The sequence below is a fragment of the Pleurodeles waltl genome, chromosome 4_2 (assembly GCF_031143425.1).
Source record: "Pleurodeles waltl isolate 20211129_DDA chromosome 4_2, aPleWal1.hap1.20221129, whole genome shotgun sequence".
Lineage (NCBI taxonomy): Eukaryota > Metazoa > Chordata > Amphibia > Caudata > Salamandridae > Pleurodeles > Pleurodeles waltl.
The window spans coordinates 160,448,065-160,465,620 of NC_090443.1; the positions used below are offsets into that span (position 1 = coordinate 160,448,065).

At 45.4% G+C, this 17,556-nt stretch overlaps 1 protein-coding gene across 2 annotated transcripts in view; it reads left to right on the top strand.

Annotated features, from left to right (window-relative positions):
• NCKAP1L (NCK associated protein 1 like) overlaps positions 1-17,556 on the top strand; it is a 1,641,522-nt gene that overhangs the window by 440,087 nt on the left and 1,183,879 nt on the right. For both annotated transcript variants that reach the window (XM_069231027.1, XM_069231028.1), the window contains exon 15: positions 7,337-7,395. In XM_069231027.1, coding sequence (XP_069087128.1) covers positions 7,337-7,395 — 59 coding nt within the window. The remainder of the gene's footprint in view (positions 1-7,336; positions 7,396-17,556) is intronic.

Genomic DNA, 17,556 nt, shown 5'->3' on the forward strand with positions numbered 1-17,556 from the left:
TAAAAGGGAAGGTTTAGGGCTGGCAAGTGAGCACACTTGCCAGGCCGAAATGGCAGTTTAAAACTGCAAACAGAGGCTCTGCAGGGGTATCCCTGGGACATGTTTGGATGGCTGCTGTAGTGGGTGGCACCATCAGTGCTGCAGGCCCACTAATAGCATGTGATATACAGGCCCTGAGCACATATAGTGCACTTTACTAGGGACTTACACATAAATGAAACATGCCAATTGTGAATAAGCCAATGTCACAAAGTTTTAGCGCACAGAGCACCTGCATTTTACCACTGGTCAGCAGTGGGATAGTGTCCAGAATCCTACAAGTGAACAAAAATGAGCCAGTAAAACAGGGGATCAGAGGGAAAGGGTTAAGAGAAACTACACCAAGGATCCCAGGTTTAACATGGACTCATTAGGATATGTTGTTGATGTGCCTAATAGTGGTGCAAACAGATGAACAAAGCACGAAAGGCCAATCATTTTTGTTTTGTTCGTTCCGCTGGATCCACAGAGGCTGGCAGAACACACCATAAGCCTACTTCCAAGGATCCAGGACTAGGAACACACCCCTTGGGAGACTAGACTAACAGATGGCAGAGTCCAGGTGCAATGGTGTTGGAAGCCTGTTGTGTCCCTGAGGCTTCAGGTCAGAAGGCCAGCCAATTAGTACTTGTAGTCACTCTGGTTTCTGGGTTCAAAAGATGCAGGTTCACTCCTACTTACCTAGGTATAGGTCAGCAGGTCAGCACAGCAGGGTAGCAGTCCTTCAGAGTACCAGTCCAGAAGAGTGGTGGTTCTTTAAGCAGCCCAGCAGTCCTTCTTCCTGGTAGAGTATCCATATGTACAGAATAGTTGGTGTTTGGGATCTAGTATTTGTACCCAATGTTTCCTCCCAGGGCCAGGCTCCAAACTAATTACAGAATGTATGTAGCTGTTTGTGTGGAGGCAGGACACAACCTATTCAAGTGTAAGTAGCGCTGGGCTGTGCTCCTTCTATCTCACCCTGCTAGTGATGACACTTTCAAGCACACTTAAGCCCCCGTTTGTGTGTGGTTGTGTATCAACTACACCCAGTTATGTGACCCCAAGACAGGCAACAGGAATCAAATTGATAAGGCTGGAAAATGCCAACATGCTAAAAGTGGCATTTTCAAAATTGTAATTTAAAATCCAACTTAACCATGTTGGGATTTTTCATTACAATTCCAAGTACACAAAACTGGTAATCTGTCCTATTTGGAAATTACAACTTAATAAATGCAATAAGGTAACTCCAATATTATTTAGTGGGAGAGGTTGGCCTTGCAGTAGTGAAAAACAAATTTAGGAGTCTTTCACAACCATGACATGTAAAACCTTAAAGTACATGTCCTACGTTTGAAATACATGGCACCCTGCCCGTGGGCAGTCCAGGGCTGGCCCTATGGGTGGCTCACATGATTAAAAAAGAAAGATTGAAGCCTGGTAAAAGGTATATTTTGTCAGGCCGAAATGGCAGTTTTAAAACTGCACACACAGGCTGCACGTTTAAAGAGCTACGTGAGTGGTGGCACAATCAGTGCTGCAGGCTTACTGTAGCATTTCATTTAAAGGCCCTGGGCACAGGAAGTGCCACTTTACTAGGAACTTACATGTTAATCAAATAAGCCAATTAGGTATAAGCCAGTACTATCATATTTTAAGGAGAGAGCACTAGTTAGCAGTGGGGAAGTTCACAGACTATTAAGGCCAACAGAAACAAATTTAGACACCAAAATAGGAGTAATGAAGGCAAGATGTATGGGATGACCCTGCAGAAATGTCCCAGTCCAACAGTTATGTATAATGAAACAGAAGCAAAACGAACTCGAATCAATCATGATTTTTTAAAGAGTGTGAAACAAATAGGATTGGCTACTTTACTCCCTGCCCTACAAAGGACAAAAGGGTAATTTAGAGTTTGTCGGGTGCGGGATATCAGTAATATTTGGAAGTCTTGTCCTCCCTGTTTAGATGTTTTCATTGGTTGAGAACAGGGCATCTGTCAATTTTAGGCAGATAGCCCACATTAACTGAAATCTAGGGGTCTTGTTTACAAGCTCCTTGCATCCTCTAGCACCTCCATAGCTTCATTTTATTTTCACCCTACGGCGGCCCTAAACAGGCCCTCACCCTGCGCTATATTTACAAAGTGGAGCAATGATAGAATTGCGCCACTCTGTAAACTCTTGCACCACATTATAGCTGCGCCAGGTATAGTGTATGCAAGGGGGTGTTCACCTGCAGGGAGTCCCAAAAAACATGGTGCAGTACAATTTACAAGATTTCACTGCACCATTCTAGGCAGGCGTTAACCCCTTAGCTGATGTGCCTTTTCCAACCCCGTGCTGAGCCTTTTTTTAGCTATTTTGGGTAGTTCATGCTTAGGCCTTCATAACTGTTTGTCTACATAAGCTATCCATGCCAAATTTGCAACCTTTTTTTCCGAAGAAATTACCCAAAATACAGGCAAAATTTCGTTTTTTCAGAAAAATTGGGAAAAAGGGCTGCAGAAGAAATCATGTGGGTTTATTCCTGAAAATGGCATCTACAAAGGCTTTGTGGTGCTAAAATCACCAACTTCCAAAATTTTCAGAAACAGGCAGACTTGAATCAGAAAACCACATTTTTCAACACAAGTTTGGCATTTTACTGGGACATACCCCATTTTTACTATTTTTGTGCTTTTAGCCTCCTTCCAGTTAGTGACAGAAATGGGTGTGAAACCAATGCTGGATCCTGGACAGCTAAACATTTCTGAAAAGTAGACAAAATTCTAAATTCAGCAAGGGGTCATTAGTGTAGATCCTACAAGGTTTTCCTTCAGAAAATACCAGCTGAAATATATTGAAATTGAGTTGAAAAAACAGCCATTTCTGTCCATGTTTTCTTCTATAACTTTTTCCAGCTACAGCAGATTATTGAAAGCAATGTATTGTTACATCTGCTGGACTCTTCTGGTTGTGGGGAAATATAGGGCTTGTAGGTTCATCAAAAACCCTAGGTAGCCAGAGCCAATAAATGAGCTGCACCTCAGAAAGACAAGGAGCAATAATACTTGTTCTTCTATTCTTTGTTTCCCCAAGTCTCCCGATAAAAATGGTACCTCACTTGAGTGGGTAGACCTAGAGCCCACGACAGGAAATGCAACATGGCACATCACATTTTTACATTTAAATCTGACGTGTTTCTTGGCAAGTGCCTAGATGTGGATTTTGGCCTATAGCTCAGCCGGCACCTAGGGAAACCTAGCAAACCTGTGCATTTTTGAATACTAGACACCTAGGGGAATGCAGAATGGGGTGACTTGTGAGGCTCTCACCAGTTTCTGTTACCCAGAATCCTTTGCAAAACGCAAAATGTGGCAAGAAAAACCTTTCCCTCAGAATTTGGTGCTGCAAAGTTCTGGAATCTGAGAGGAGCCCAAATTTCCTTCCATGCAGCATTTCTCCAAGTCTCCTGATAAAAATGGTACCTCACTTGTGTGGGCAAGCCTAGTGCCCGCGACAGGCATTTCCCCAAAACACAACGTGGATACATCCCATTTTCCGAAAGAAAACTGACCTGTTTTTTGCAAAGTGCCTAGCTGTGGATTTCGACCTCTAGCTCAGCTGGTACCTAGCAAAACCTACCAAACCTGTGCATTTGTGACAACAAATACCTAGGGGAATCCAGGATGGGATGACTTGTGGGGCTCTCACCAGGTTCTGTTACCCACAATCCTATGCAAACCTCAGATTTTGGCAAAAAAACACTTTTCCCTCAGATTTCGGTGCTTTGAAGTCCAGGAATCTGAGAGGAGCCACAGATTTCCTTCCACCAGCATTCCCCCAAGTATCCCGATAAAAATGGTACCTCATTTGTATGGGTAGGCCTATTGCCCGTGTCAAGAATGGATCACACAATGGTCAATGTTAGTCCTTACACGAGGGCAACTGTTGACCCTAGTGTGATCTATTCCTGACACAGGCACTAGGTACAGGAACTCCCATAGAGTAGCATTTTTATCAGGACACGTGGGGAAACACTGGGTGGTAGAAATTTTGTGGATCCCTGCATATTCCTGTAGTTGGTGTGACAGAAATGCAAGAAAAAATTGAGTTTATTCAACATTTCACCTTTGCAGGGTATTCTGGGTAAGAAAACTGTGGGGAATCCACACAAGTCCCACCTCTGTTTACTTCCCTGGGTGGCTAGTTTTCAGAAATGTCTGGGTTTGGTAGGTTTTCCTATATGGCCACCGAGCCCAGGACCAAAAACGCAGGTGTCTGCCTTATAAAACCAGGATGTTTTGTAAATGATAATTTTGATATTTCCACAATACGATTTGGGCGGTGGAATTTAGGGCTGAACTAAATTGGGGAGCTCCCAAGAGAGCACTCTCTCTGTGCTTGCCACCACTTGCACCTGCTCTCTGGGTTGGGCTAACCCACTATTGTTCTGCTGCACAGACTGTGCTTGCGAAGGGACAGCAGGACTGTCCTCATCACCTCCCTCAGAATCACTGGAAGAGGAGTTGTTGGAAAAATCACTTCCAGACTCTGCTCCATTTTCCTATCCCTCAGATGCTGTTTCAGAATCTGCTGTATCAGTCTCCGATCCTACGTCAGAGCTTTCCTCTATAACCCGAGTTAGGGCTTGAGCAGCAGTCATCCAACGAGACACCATCTCTGCTACTGTCTAAACTGTAGCTCTAAAACACTAGCCTAGGTATACAGTCACAAAATTGCTGGTGTGTGTGTGTGGGATGCGTACAACAGTAAAGGTCAGTCACCTTACCTTTGCTTCTTCCCTCAATAAGCACACACTCTAAAAAACAAAAAAGACACACTATTACTTCACCTTGCCACATACCAATCGTCACAGTCTTTAGCGCCTCTGGCACCCAGTCCAACAATCATTATTGGTGCTCCCACTCCCATCACCTCCTCCTCAGATTCCCTCACTACCACCAGGCAAAACTGCCCTTCATGTCTCCATAGCTCCCCCTCCCACATACATTTCATTTGTATTATAGTGCAGGTAATGGCTGGCTTTAGTAATCCACTCAGCTATTTACATAAAATAGAGATTTGATCTTTGGAGAAGGCATATAAACCTTCTGCACTACTTTATGGCATAAAAACTGCCACTAGGCAAAAGTCAGATCCTTTTTGTAGAAGAAACGTAATCACAAGAGCTACTTGACTTTTTTTATTGTTGTCTAAAAGCTACAGTTCAAATGCGTCAGTTGAGGTATGTGCATTGTTTTGAAGACGCAAGCTGCAACTGCAAGAGAACTGGTGGCGAATATTTATATATATATAAAATAATATGTAAAGAGATCATTTTTATATGTGGGTGTGGTTTTCCTGGAAGCCAATCGAAGCCCCTAGGGAAACTACACAAGCATTGACAAAAGTGATTGAGATACCTATACACATACATATACACATATCTCTCTCTCTATATATACATATACATATATATATATATATATATATATATATATATATATATATATATATATATATATTCGGAAACACTGGTGCAGTGTAATCGCACACCAAGGGCTGCACAACATCCAAATAGGCTTGTAAAAATGTGGAGTCAGAAACCACTTGTAATTAATTTCATCGACTGCTATTAATTGAAAAAAGTTTAAATGCAGGTTAAATTCGAACAGCATAAAAAAGTATAAGAAGCACAAAAGGAGTCAATAATGTGCCCACCAAGAACAAACACATGCTGTCCCAACCAGATAATATGTATATATATATATATATATATATATATAAATATAGATATATCTAAATAGATAGATATATCATATATAGATATGTCTATATATAGATCTATATGAATATATAGATCTATATTTTTTAATAGCTGCATGGTTTAACCATACAACTATTAAAAAAAAACAAATGCAAACCCCTGTCAATGTCTTTTTTTTAAATCATTTTTTTAACCCTGGGGGGGGAATGTATATTTTTTTACATATGCCCCTGGGTGATGGTTGAAGAGGGTGCTTCCAGAGGGGGACGACACCCCCCAAGTGAATTCCCTGGTGTTTAGTGGGGTTTCCTGACCCTCGATCGCAGCTGGGCCAGGAAAACGTTTCAGAAAGTGGGGAATCTCCCCTTTCAAACGAGGCCTTACCGAATGGTAGGGAGGCTCGTTTGGGCCCATATTCCCAACTGCAACAGGAAGCTGCCTTACCTGCTGCTTCCTGCTCTGGTGGGGAAAACAAGTGTGAAGAGGCGTGCTGACATCACAAAGAGGCGGGTGGGGGGCGAGGGGAGACACAGAAGACTTTCCGTGTCTCCAAGGGTTTTTTTAAATTAAAAATCTTTTTTAACCTTCTCCCAGGTGTCGGCCACTGGTCGTGACCCGCACTCGGGCGGTAGTGCGGGCGTCGGCTAGTGGCCGACTCCAGCACCAAAGGGGTTTCCTATGGGCCTCCCTGAGCTTTTCTGGACTAGCGTCAAAGTTTTTGGGGCTAGTCCAGCAAAGTGCCACAATACCATCAAAAATGTGACGTTATTGTGCTACCGCTCCGCATGTTGCGCTGTATTGTAAATACAGCACTACCATGCTGTCGTTAGGAGGGTGCAGGGCAATGCAAGGAAACGGGAGCGTGGAAGCCGATGTGCCAGTTCCTTGTAAATATGCCCCTACGTTTTTAAACTCCAAACCAATTGCACAGTGAGAGAGACAAGTGGACACGTGTCAAGAGAGGGTAAAAATAAAAACAAAGATGGAAGGCACAGGCAAACATATGAAGATAAGATGTTATACAACACCTAGGAAGTGTAGCAAAGAGGAGGGTGGTTGAGCTGAGATTAAAGGAGTAGAAAGTGGGTCTCAAACTTTTAGTGACTGAAGGCAAGGCTAGCATTGAACGCACAGAGGTTGGAAGTACAGAAGGAGGTTCAGACATTTAACCTTGCTAAAGAATGCATTTACATGCAGAGATTAGTATTGGAAAGAGAAGTTAACGGCGGTTGAGCTGGAGGTCTGACAGCTATGCATCCATCTTTTTCCTGAATTTTCAGAGCTTGTCGAAGAACACAGACATTAACCTTTGAGGCATAAACTATGCCATCTCACCTTACTCATTGTACTCAAGTGCAGGTCATGATTTAAAAAAAAAAAAAAATTACACTCTTACCATTATGTCTAAGGGGTATAAAGACCATCTACTATTTGAATAATTAGAACATTTCTCTAAATATGAAGCGTTTCCTATCTCAGAGGTTTTTGAGGGTGGAAACCAGAAGAAATGGACAAGAAGATAAAAGGTTAATGCCACATTTTGTTTGTCATTCTTTCTATGCAGTTGACAACAAGGAGAAGTTTGACTTCACAGCCCTGAGGCTTGATTGGTTCCGACTTCAGGTAAGATGGCTAAAGCAAAGAGAAGTACTTGATATGAGCAAAACCGCGACAGTCTCATATTTCCTCAAATAAAGTCGCTCGTTGGCATGTTGTAAATTTTAGCTTGGTTGGCCGAACCTTAGCCTAATGAGTTTTTTTTTATCATGCATAGACTACTCTTTTGAACAAATCAAGGGTTTTCTCTTAAAAATTCTACTATTGTCCATCAAACACTGGTAGTCCAATTGAATTTTGTTTCCCCCTAACATTTGTGTGAGGAGGCATCTCCCAAAGTAGGCTTCGCTTTACACCCTTACAATATACGTGCAACATCGCTTTTATGCATCTTGTGCTGAATAAATTTGATTACTGCGAGGCATCAGTCTACTCCACCGCCTTGGATTTATGGGCAGGTAATGCAGGCTTTCGATTGCAGAATCTTGGTATTGTGTTTGATCTACATAACGTCTCTTGGGAGCTAATTTAAGGTCACTAGTAACTCCCTAAACTTCAGGTATGAGGTCCGACTTTTTCCCGAACATGACAAATCATTGACCTTAAAGAAGTACAGGCTGCATAGAGCTGGAGCCCCTGGATGTCCCTGGATGCTAAAGCTGAATACTGCATACCCCTTTCAGTGCATGAACCACAAACCCACGGACACCCCAACCTTTTTGTAGCGCCCAATGTTGTCATTTCGAAACATCACATATTAAGATACATTGGTGGTGGAAGACGTATTAGGAGAGAGGTTCCTGTTAGCCTGACTCAGACCCCGTCCCTGAAACCTTTATCCTTGGTAGAGTTCCCGAACAGCTGCTAGTTTCTCAAGGTCCTATGTTCCTCAAGCCCTGTTTGTTAAATTCAATTTGTATTTTATTCTCAGTGTGAACTGGTGTGTTCCTTAAGGCGACCTGCGCTTTGGATGATCTTTAACTTCTTAAAGCTTAACTCTCATTATTGGTGAGTGTTCCTGTTGGGAGGATACGTGCAGGACTATTACCCTGCTCAGCAAGGACAAAAATGATTAGGCATCATATTTGATCATTATCTCTCACTTGACACCTAAATCAAAAGGTCTGTGCAGCTGGAATTCTGCAATGCCAGATGTTGCAAGGGTACTTCCTTTGGTGACTTAGGCACATCCTCCTCAGTGGATATAGCCTGTGCTATAAACAATTACCTTGTATATTTCCCTATCTTTCTTCTGGAAAGTGTCAGTTGATAAAAAATAACTGCCGGTCCACAAAAATGACTGCTGGTGACCCCCACCAGGAACCACCAGCTCAAATTAAGAACTGAATACAGAGCTTGGCAGATGTATGTTACTTTACCACTTTTTAACATATTTCTTAATTGGCTTTTCATTTCACATATGCATTCCTCTCTGTGTAATGCACAAACTTTACATATAACAAACTTTAAAGAAAGAATCACTACCCCCTGTCTGATATTATACCATTGCAGCATAAACTTCTTCAGCCGTGGTTTCCCCCGCCCATATAGTGATGCGCTTATCCCATCCCACAGTTCCTTTGACATCATGTCATACAGATTCCTTCTATTGTTCATGGATATTCCAGTGTGGGCGTCCATACATGGTACTCCATCTCTACTACTAGTTCTCGTTTTGCTGGAACATGTCTAATCACTCTCCTCCCCCTATTGCGATGATGTTGGTGGGTTTCCTTCCTCTCCATTCCACTAACTGAAAATAAAAAAGTAGTTGTGCACAGTTTTCCAGATCCTTCACTACTTTATCATCCCTACGTGTTATCTGGATGTGAATCTTCTCAGCTACCGCCCATTCCATCATATCCCTTGCCTAGAGTGTGATTGCTGAGGCCCTGGGTCCCAGCCATTGCATGGCTTTTCCTTGTTTTGCCAATAACCGTGCTGGGGGTAAGAACTTATGTGGCATCGTCTCTTGCTTTGGCTTTTTGAAGATTCCCAACAGACTTTGCCACTGGGTATACTTGAGGCAACTCCATAAACTCACTGGAGACGAAGCACAACCAGTCCCCAATATGTCAGAACCACAGGACAACTCCATGCTAAGTGAACAAAGCCTACTCCCTTGATTTGTCCACATCTCCGACAGGCCGCTGATCTAATGGCGAATTCTCTGCTTAGTTAAATCAGGGTGAGATAAGTACGATGGAAATAAAAATGTATTCATTTATTAAAGCTAACATTGCTAGACATCCCCCTGACCAATACACACTTAGTACTCCAGTCTGAGTCAGAAAGTTAGTCCTAAAGATCAGTGCTCCAAGTGTTTCTAGCCTCCAGGTCTCTACTAGGTCTGTCAGCCTTTAAGGCTCCATACAGGAGTGATATAAAATGTCTACCCTCTCCTTTGTAAAGTCTGTCAGGGGAGGACTGCTGGGTAACTCTGTCTAGGTGTCCCTACCAGTCCTAGGCAATTTTTCATATTGCTGGTATTGTCCGTCTCCTACCCAGAAAATCTATCTTGCCTCCCTGAATGATATGAAACACTCCCAGGTGGATAGGTCACCAAGGGGCATATTTATACTCTGTTTGCACCAAATTAGTGTCATTTTTTTTTACTCTAATTCGGTGCAAAACTAACTCCATATTTATACTTTGGTGCTAGACCCCTCTAGCACCAAGGCCCATATTTATACTTTTTGACGCAAAACTGCGCTAACGCAGTTTTGCGTCAAAAAATTTAGCGCCGGCTAACGCCATTCTGAAGCGCCATGCGGGCGCCGTATTTATTGAATGACGTTAGCCGGCGTTAGCCGCCGGCGCCGTCTGGTGTGCGTTAAAAAAAACGACGTACACCAGGCAGCGCCGGCGTAGGGGGATATGGGGCTTGGGCGTCAAGAAATGGGGCAAGTCAGGTTGAGGCAATTTTTTCGCCTCAACCCGAATTGCGCCATTTTATTTCACTCCCAACCCCCATATAAATGACTCCTGTCTTAGCAAAGACAGGAGTCATGCCCCCTTGCCCAATGGCCATGCCCAGGGGACTTCTGTCCCCTGGGCATGGTCATTGGGCATAGTGGCATGTAGGGAGGCACAAATCAGGCCCCCCTATGCCACAAAAAAAAATGAAAAAAACACTTACCTGAACTTACCTTAATGTCCCTGGGATGGGTCCCTCCAGCCTTGGGTGTCCTCCTGGGGTGGGCAAGGGTGACAGGGGGTGTCCCTGGGGGCATGGGAGGGCACCTCTGGGCTCCTTCAGAGCCCACAGGTCCCTTAACGCCTGTCTTTTGCAGGCGCTAAAAAACGGCGCAAAAGCGTCCGTACGTCATTTTTTTTGACCCGCCCACTCCTGGGCGTGAATTTTGCCCGGGAGTATAAATCCGACGCACATGCCTCAGAGTCGATTTTTTAGACGGGAACGCCTACCTTGCATATAATTAACGCAAAGTAGGTGTCCACGCAAAAAAATGACGCATACTCCATGGACTTTGGCGCTAGACGCGTCTAACGCCAAAGTATAAATATGGAGTTAGTTTTGCGTCGGAATTGCGTAAAAAAAAAACGACGCAATTCCGGCGCAAACGGAGTATAAATATGCCCCCAAATTTCTGGAGTTAAAGTCATTCTTTGAAAGTGGAGACCTACTTTGCCTTAATGAGATGCAAGTTAGGCGTTCCCGTGCAAAAAATGACTCTATGGCCTTAACGCCATATTTAGGGGCATATTTATACTCTGTTTGCACCGAATTAGTGTCATTTTTTTTTTACTCTAATTCGGTGCAAAACTAACTCCATATTTATACTTTGGTGCTAGACCCATCTAGCACCAAGGCCCTGATTTAAACTTTTTTTTGCACCGCATTAACGTCATTTTATGACGCAAAAGTGGTGCAAACTTACAAAATATTGGCCCTTATTTATACTTTTTGCTGCAAAAATGCACTAACTCAGTTTTGCACCAAAAAGTTTAGCACCGGCTTGCACCATTTCTGTGCACCAGCCAGGCACCATATTTATGGAATGGTGCAAGCCGGTGCAAAGGGTAGGCTAGAGTTTAAAAAAATTACTTTAGTCGGATGGGGCTGGCAGGATAGAAGAAGAGGGTTTAGCACCAAAAAATGGCTTTAGGCAGGTTAGAGTAAAAAAAAATGACTCTAACCAGATTAGCGTCATTTTATGGTGCTAAACCTACCATGCCACATGACTCCTGCCTTAGAAAAGGCAGGAGTCATGCCTACCACCCCAGTGGCCAGCACAGAGGACAGGGGTCCCCTGGGCATGGCCATTGCACCCTGTGCCATGTATGGGGGCCCATTTCAGGGCCCCCTATGGCACTTTCAAAAATAAAATGCACTTACCTGTACTTACCTGGGATGGGGTCCCCCATCCTCGCAGTCCCTCTAGTGTGGGTGGGGGTGCCCCTGGGGCCTAGGGAGGGCACCTCTAGGCTTATTCCATGGTGGAACACCATGGAAATAGGGCCACAGGTCCCCTAACGCCTGCCCTGACCCTGGTCTTAAAAAATGGGGCAAAGCAAGCTTTGCCCCATTTTTTGACCCCTCCTCCCTCCCTTGCACCATTTTTACATGGGAGTATAAATATGGTGTTAAGGCCATAGTCATTTTTTTGCACGGGAACGCCTACCTTGCATCTCATTAAGGCAAGGTAGGTTTCCACTTCCAAAAAATGACTTTAACTCCATAAATTTGGTGCTAGACGGGTCTAGCACCAAAGTATAAATATGGAGTTAGTTTTGCACTGAATTAGAGTAAACCAAAAATTACGCTAATTCAGTGCAAACAGAGTATAAATATGCCCCTTAGCGTCAAAAAATGATGCTAATCTGGTCAGAATCATTTATTTTGACACAAAACTGCCTAACGTCATTTTTTTTTAAGCTAGCCTACCCTTTGCACCGGCTTGCACCATTCCATAAATATGGTGCCCAGCTGGTGCTAAAAAATGGTGCAAGCCGGTGCAAAACTTTTTGGGGCAAAACTGCCTTAGTGCAGTTTTGCACCAAAAAGTATAAATAAGGCCCCAAGTATCCGGTATCCTCCCCACCCCCCTCCCCCATTTGCCATTGTAAGGTGTACATGTTGTTACTGATGTCTCAGAATGGCTTTAAGACCCAGACTTCCAGATCCCCAGAAAAAGGGTGTCTCCATAAGATCCTCACTGCAATTCGTTCCCATACGTGGACTCTATATTAAACCAGATATGGGCACTCCCCTCAACTCTAGATTCCATCATCAAGAGTGCCATTGGCGGAATGGGGTGGGGGCAGGAGCTGCATGGAGCTGCAAGGTAGAACTCGGTAGAGCTCCATGAGCCGCAGGCTGGGTGAGCAGTCATGCTGCACTGGGGGAACAGTTGATGAACCCCAGTTCCCCCTGAGAGGTGCCCAGCTTTGAGGAGCAGCACGGTTGGGAGCAATGCTTGCAGTGAGGGACTCCCTTGGCGATCATAGCAGTGGTGGTTGCGGTGAGTGCTGGAGACAAGATGGCCGCAAACTGATTCTCAGTGGTTGCCACAGTGGTTGCCATGCGAAGTCGAGGGGGCAACCTAGTGCACCACAAGGTGGAGTGGCAGCCACCTCTGGGACCACCATTAATAACAATGAAGCCGGGACCCACAGCAATAGCCTTTGTTCTCAGGCATTAGTGCCTGTGGCCCATTGACCACCACAAACTCATCCTGGGTCGCAATGGACTGTTGCCAGAAGGGTGTGCCAGATAATTGGAGCCCTTCTGTGACTAAGAGGCACCAGGCTGCGGTGCTTGGAGAGACTGGGTCCGAAAGGCAGCATTGTGAAGTCGTAGTCAGGGCTACAGGTTGGGGGCAATGGTCCCTTCCCTAGAGTGACGCAGTCCTGGACTCAGAGGAGCCATTTTAAGGTGGGGTTCGATGGGGAGTGGTGGAGATGCAGCCTAGTGGAGGTGCCGCAAAGGCCCCCCCCCCCCCAGAGTGATTTGGATCTGATGACAGGAGGACGATACTTGTGGCAGTAAGGGACAGAGAGGGGATGTGGGCCGGGGTGCTCGATCCTAGCGGCGGTGCTGTGGTGCCTTGCTGGTGTGCTTTCTCCTTTTGTTCTAACCCCATAGGAATGGCTGGGATGATGACTGTGGCCTGGTTGGAGGGGAGGCTGCTGGCTTTCCAGGGGGGGTGGCTGTGGGATGCTGTTTGTGGGATGGCCCTGGTCCACACTACCCTGCCAATAAAAGAGTTTGGATGCTGATGGTTGCCTGGGGCATTGAACCTTAGTTTCTGGCTGGTTGACTTTGCAGAGCCCGGACCCTTCAGATAGTGGCACACTCTCTAAAGACTGGTCCCTGGACAGAGAGCTGCAGACGTTCTGGTCATGCGTCAGGTGAAGGGGACAGGACAGCCAGTAGGACAATGGGCACCCAGTATGCAACACAGTGGGCTGCTCCTTAGCAGAGACTGACTATCGTAGCAACATATGCCTGGTGGGGGTCCAGAACCGGCGGAAGGGCCATCTGCTGAAATCTATGTATAGAACTGGTTGAGTTTGTAGTGCTTGAGGCGAAACCACCCCAACTATTTACTGTGGAAAGGGCACACGGAGTGCTGGGAAGGGCCCTGGCCCTGCCCCCCGTACAAGGCCAATATGGCAAGTCTTGATGTTCCGAGACAGGACCACATTCTGCAGGTGACCAGGACACATGAGCATTGGCAGATGGAAGGCAGATCAGTGAATATCTACCTAGATTACACCACCAGGGTCCAGAGACAAGGGAATCTTATTTTGAAGTGAAGAAACAGCTGAGGACCATGGTTCTTAACTTTGCTCTGCAGTTCTCTGCTAAACTATGTGTCATGGACTCAGAGGGTTCCCATTTTATTGGGTCAGCAGTTGAAGCCTGGGACTGACTAGATGCTAAAGGTTGCCACATCCAGGGTCGACCAAGGACCGAGAATAGAGACATCTGGATGGGACAGAGGCTAAGGAGGGGTCGGTGCTGTAGGCCGGAGACCGCCCCCATCAAGACCCAAGCAGACAGATAGGGCGAGGGTGGTGGCTGAAATACAGGGACGTCATACTTGGTCACTGGGGAACCTTTGGTCAACCTTGGAGGTGGTCAATGAGGCAGAGTAAGACACCACTGATAGAGAATCCTTAGCTACCTTGCAGAGGGAGGGCCTCCTGTGGTGACTCCATTACAGCTCAATTGATTGTGTGACTTAGAAATGTCATGTTGCAGGCTACGCCTTGCTGCCCCCCTGGATTTCAGTTCTGCATCCCTGTAGCAGGACAATTCAGAGCATAATGGGGGAGGATGACAGGCACCTCAAGCATTGGGGGGGTGGGTCGTTTTAAGCTCACTGCAGGAGTCTGTGAGGAGGGTAGCATGATTAGGGGGAGGGTTGTTAAATAGTTGATAGGTGCAATGGGAACAAAGTTCTATTCCACAAGATGTCTATGCCTAATACCATGGTGCAAGGACAGCTAGGGTGTGGTTCCCTGGACAGAAAGAGGTGGGTCTGAGAGTCCTTTAATGGATTGTCAGTGGTCTAGGGAGTAGTATCAAGAGGGTAGTGGTGATGCAATTAATATCCAGACAAGCCCTAGACATAGTACTACTACAGGTAACCCACCTAGTTGGGAACAGATGAGGGTTCTTCAATAGAGGGCCCTTTTGCTGAGTGGTGCATGCAGGTTTCACAAGAGGTTCCAGGGGTGTGGGGATACCGGCCCATAGATCGGTCCTGTTTCATGTGGTAAAGATGTAGGCTTCCAAGGATAGGTGCAGGACGGTGGCTTCTGGAACATGGAATGGGCACCCCCTTGCATTGGTCTCCTGGTACCTCCTGCCAGAATTGCAGTCAAAAGGTTTGACTCATATGGGGGACTGCTTGATTGAGGCATTGGATTCTCTCACAATCCTTGGGGGAGACCTAAACTTGACTGCGAATGAGGAGATGTACAGGGTGACACAGTCCTGGATGCCACAGAGGGTCGATACATGCTTTGTGACATTTATAAAGTCTATGGGTGTGGTGGACCTGTGACGTGAGCAACACTCTGACCACAGACAGTTTTACTACAAAGCCAATGCCCAGAAATCCGTTTCCAGACTGGACAATCTGGTGGTCTCTGGTTCATCAGTCTGGACAGTGAGGGGAAATGAGATATATGCTATGGGGATCTTTAACCACTCTCCATTGATGGTGAGGAGCCAGAGATGAGGGGCACAGCAAGGTGGATGGAGGCTAGATCCCTAGGGGCATATGGACTGGGACACCAGGAAACAGTTAGTCTCAGAAACCACAAAGTATTTCAGTGAAAATATGGGTACAGTGTCATCAGGTGTGGTGCTATGGGAGGGACCATCTGATTCTCCTTTGAGTTGGCAAGGAGAGTTAGAGGGAGAAAGATTGAGTGACCCTAGAGAACAAATTAGTCAAACTAGAAGTGGTGTTGATTGCTGACCCAGTGCCACAATTGGCAACTGAGGTTGAGAATACCCGCGAAGAATGCTGGGTGTTGACTGACCAGTAAGCCAGAACCTGTTTCCAGGCAAAACAGTGGCGAATATATGAATTTGGCGATAAGGCTGGGATGTTGCTGGCCTGTGCTTGCAGGGCGAAATGAGGGACTACGATGGATCAGGGGTCTGAAGTATAAGCAGGAAACTCTGGATGAGACTTTGGAGGCAACCCACATGAGTGCAGTGTATAGTTCCCATGTCTACAGAGATATGGAAGGATGGCCGGCCTTTGACCAAGACCTCGCAATGCTGGTGCTAGCAGAAGAGGATTGGGTGTCCCTAGATGCTGAGATCTTCAATTTTGAGATTGCAGCAGCCCTTGCACACAATAAAAAGGGTTTTGCCCCAGTCCCAAATGGTTTTGCCATCGTGTTTTTACATCTCTCTGGACACAGATGGTGCCCTAGCTGGGGGAACTTTAAGGAGACTCCAGACAGGCGGGGGTCCTGCGGGAAGACCTGTGTTGCGCATTGATTGTCCCAATTTAAAATGAAGGGAAACCGAGGGAGGAATGCGTGTCATATACCACGATATCACTGACAATGTGGAAGTGAAGGTTTTGGTTTTTGGTGTGGCTGTTGTTTTCCTACTTTGAACAATATCAAACAGTGGGTGGCAAGAAATTGCCGGATCATCTTCTACATATGCTTCTGAATCTTCTGGGAAAGTAAAAACAGAGAAGAACTCCAAGACTTCCATCATTGGCAAGTTCTTCAGCAATCTCAGATGCAAGAAAAATTTGAATGGTAGGGGCATAACCCAAGCTGTTTAGCCAGAATCGGAGCATGCAGCACACAGAGTATGAAAAGAAGTACTTGAGGGGAAGTGGTAGAGATCAACGGCTGGAGCTGCAGATGCAGAGGGACTGTAATAAGTAGAGCATCAAAAGAATCTGCATCTCTAAATCTTTAAACTTATTTGCGTAGAGTGCAAGACATTTATAGGGTGAGGAGAACATAACCCATGGTTGGGGGAAGAAAAGACTGAAAAACATTGTACAAATATACCCATCACTGAAAAAAAAAAGTTTGTAAAATGCTGTTTTTAACAACATATCTAAATAAACAGTTAAAACACAAATAAAACAAAAAAGCACAGAATCCCTCAAACAGTAACAAAAACATGAAAACAAAAAATATAACCACCAACAAAAATCAATCAAAGAACGTGTCTCTGTTAAATCTTAGTCCCTGTTCAGCTGCTCATTGTGGTTGTGACAAACCACATAGCCAAAGATCAGGCCCATCTGCAGTGGCTTCGGGACTGGGGTGAGGCTGTGCACAGCCAAAGTTATTCAACAGCAACTGCTCAGGTGATGAGATTTGCAAAAATGAAGGGCTTTTTGCTAACCCTGGTACATATGGGTATAGCATGTGCGTGGTGGGGTTTGGCTGCCACTAGGATGTTCGGGTGCACGGCTCTGCAAAAGGCCCGCTCTCATGCGAAGCCCGGCTGCACATGACTGAAGGCTGTTTACAATGGGTGATATCTGCTTGCAGCTGGTCGAGTGCTGGATGTGGCCAAGGATCAGTTAATGAAGTCAAAGTCTGCTATGCATGGCTGAATGCTGTGCGGAGCGAGAGCTGTGCCCATGTGGTGGGCCTGTCCCAAAATTTGGCCGAAGTCCATCAAAGGAAGTATATTTAGTTATGTGTAGATTTACTATTTTTAACTCCACATCTACCTACCTTGAAGATAAGTATATTGTCAAA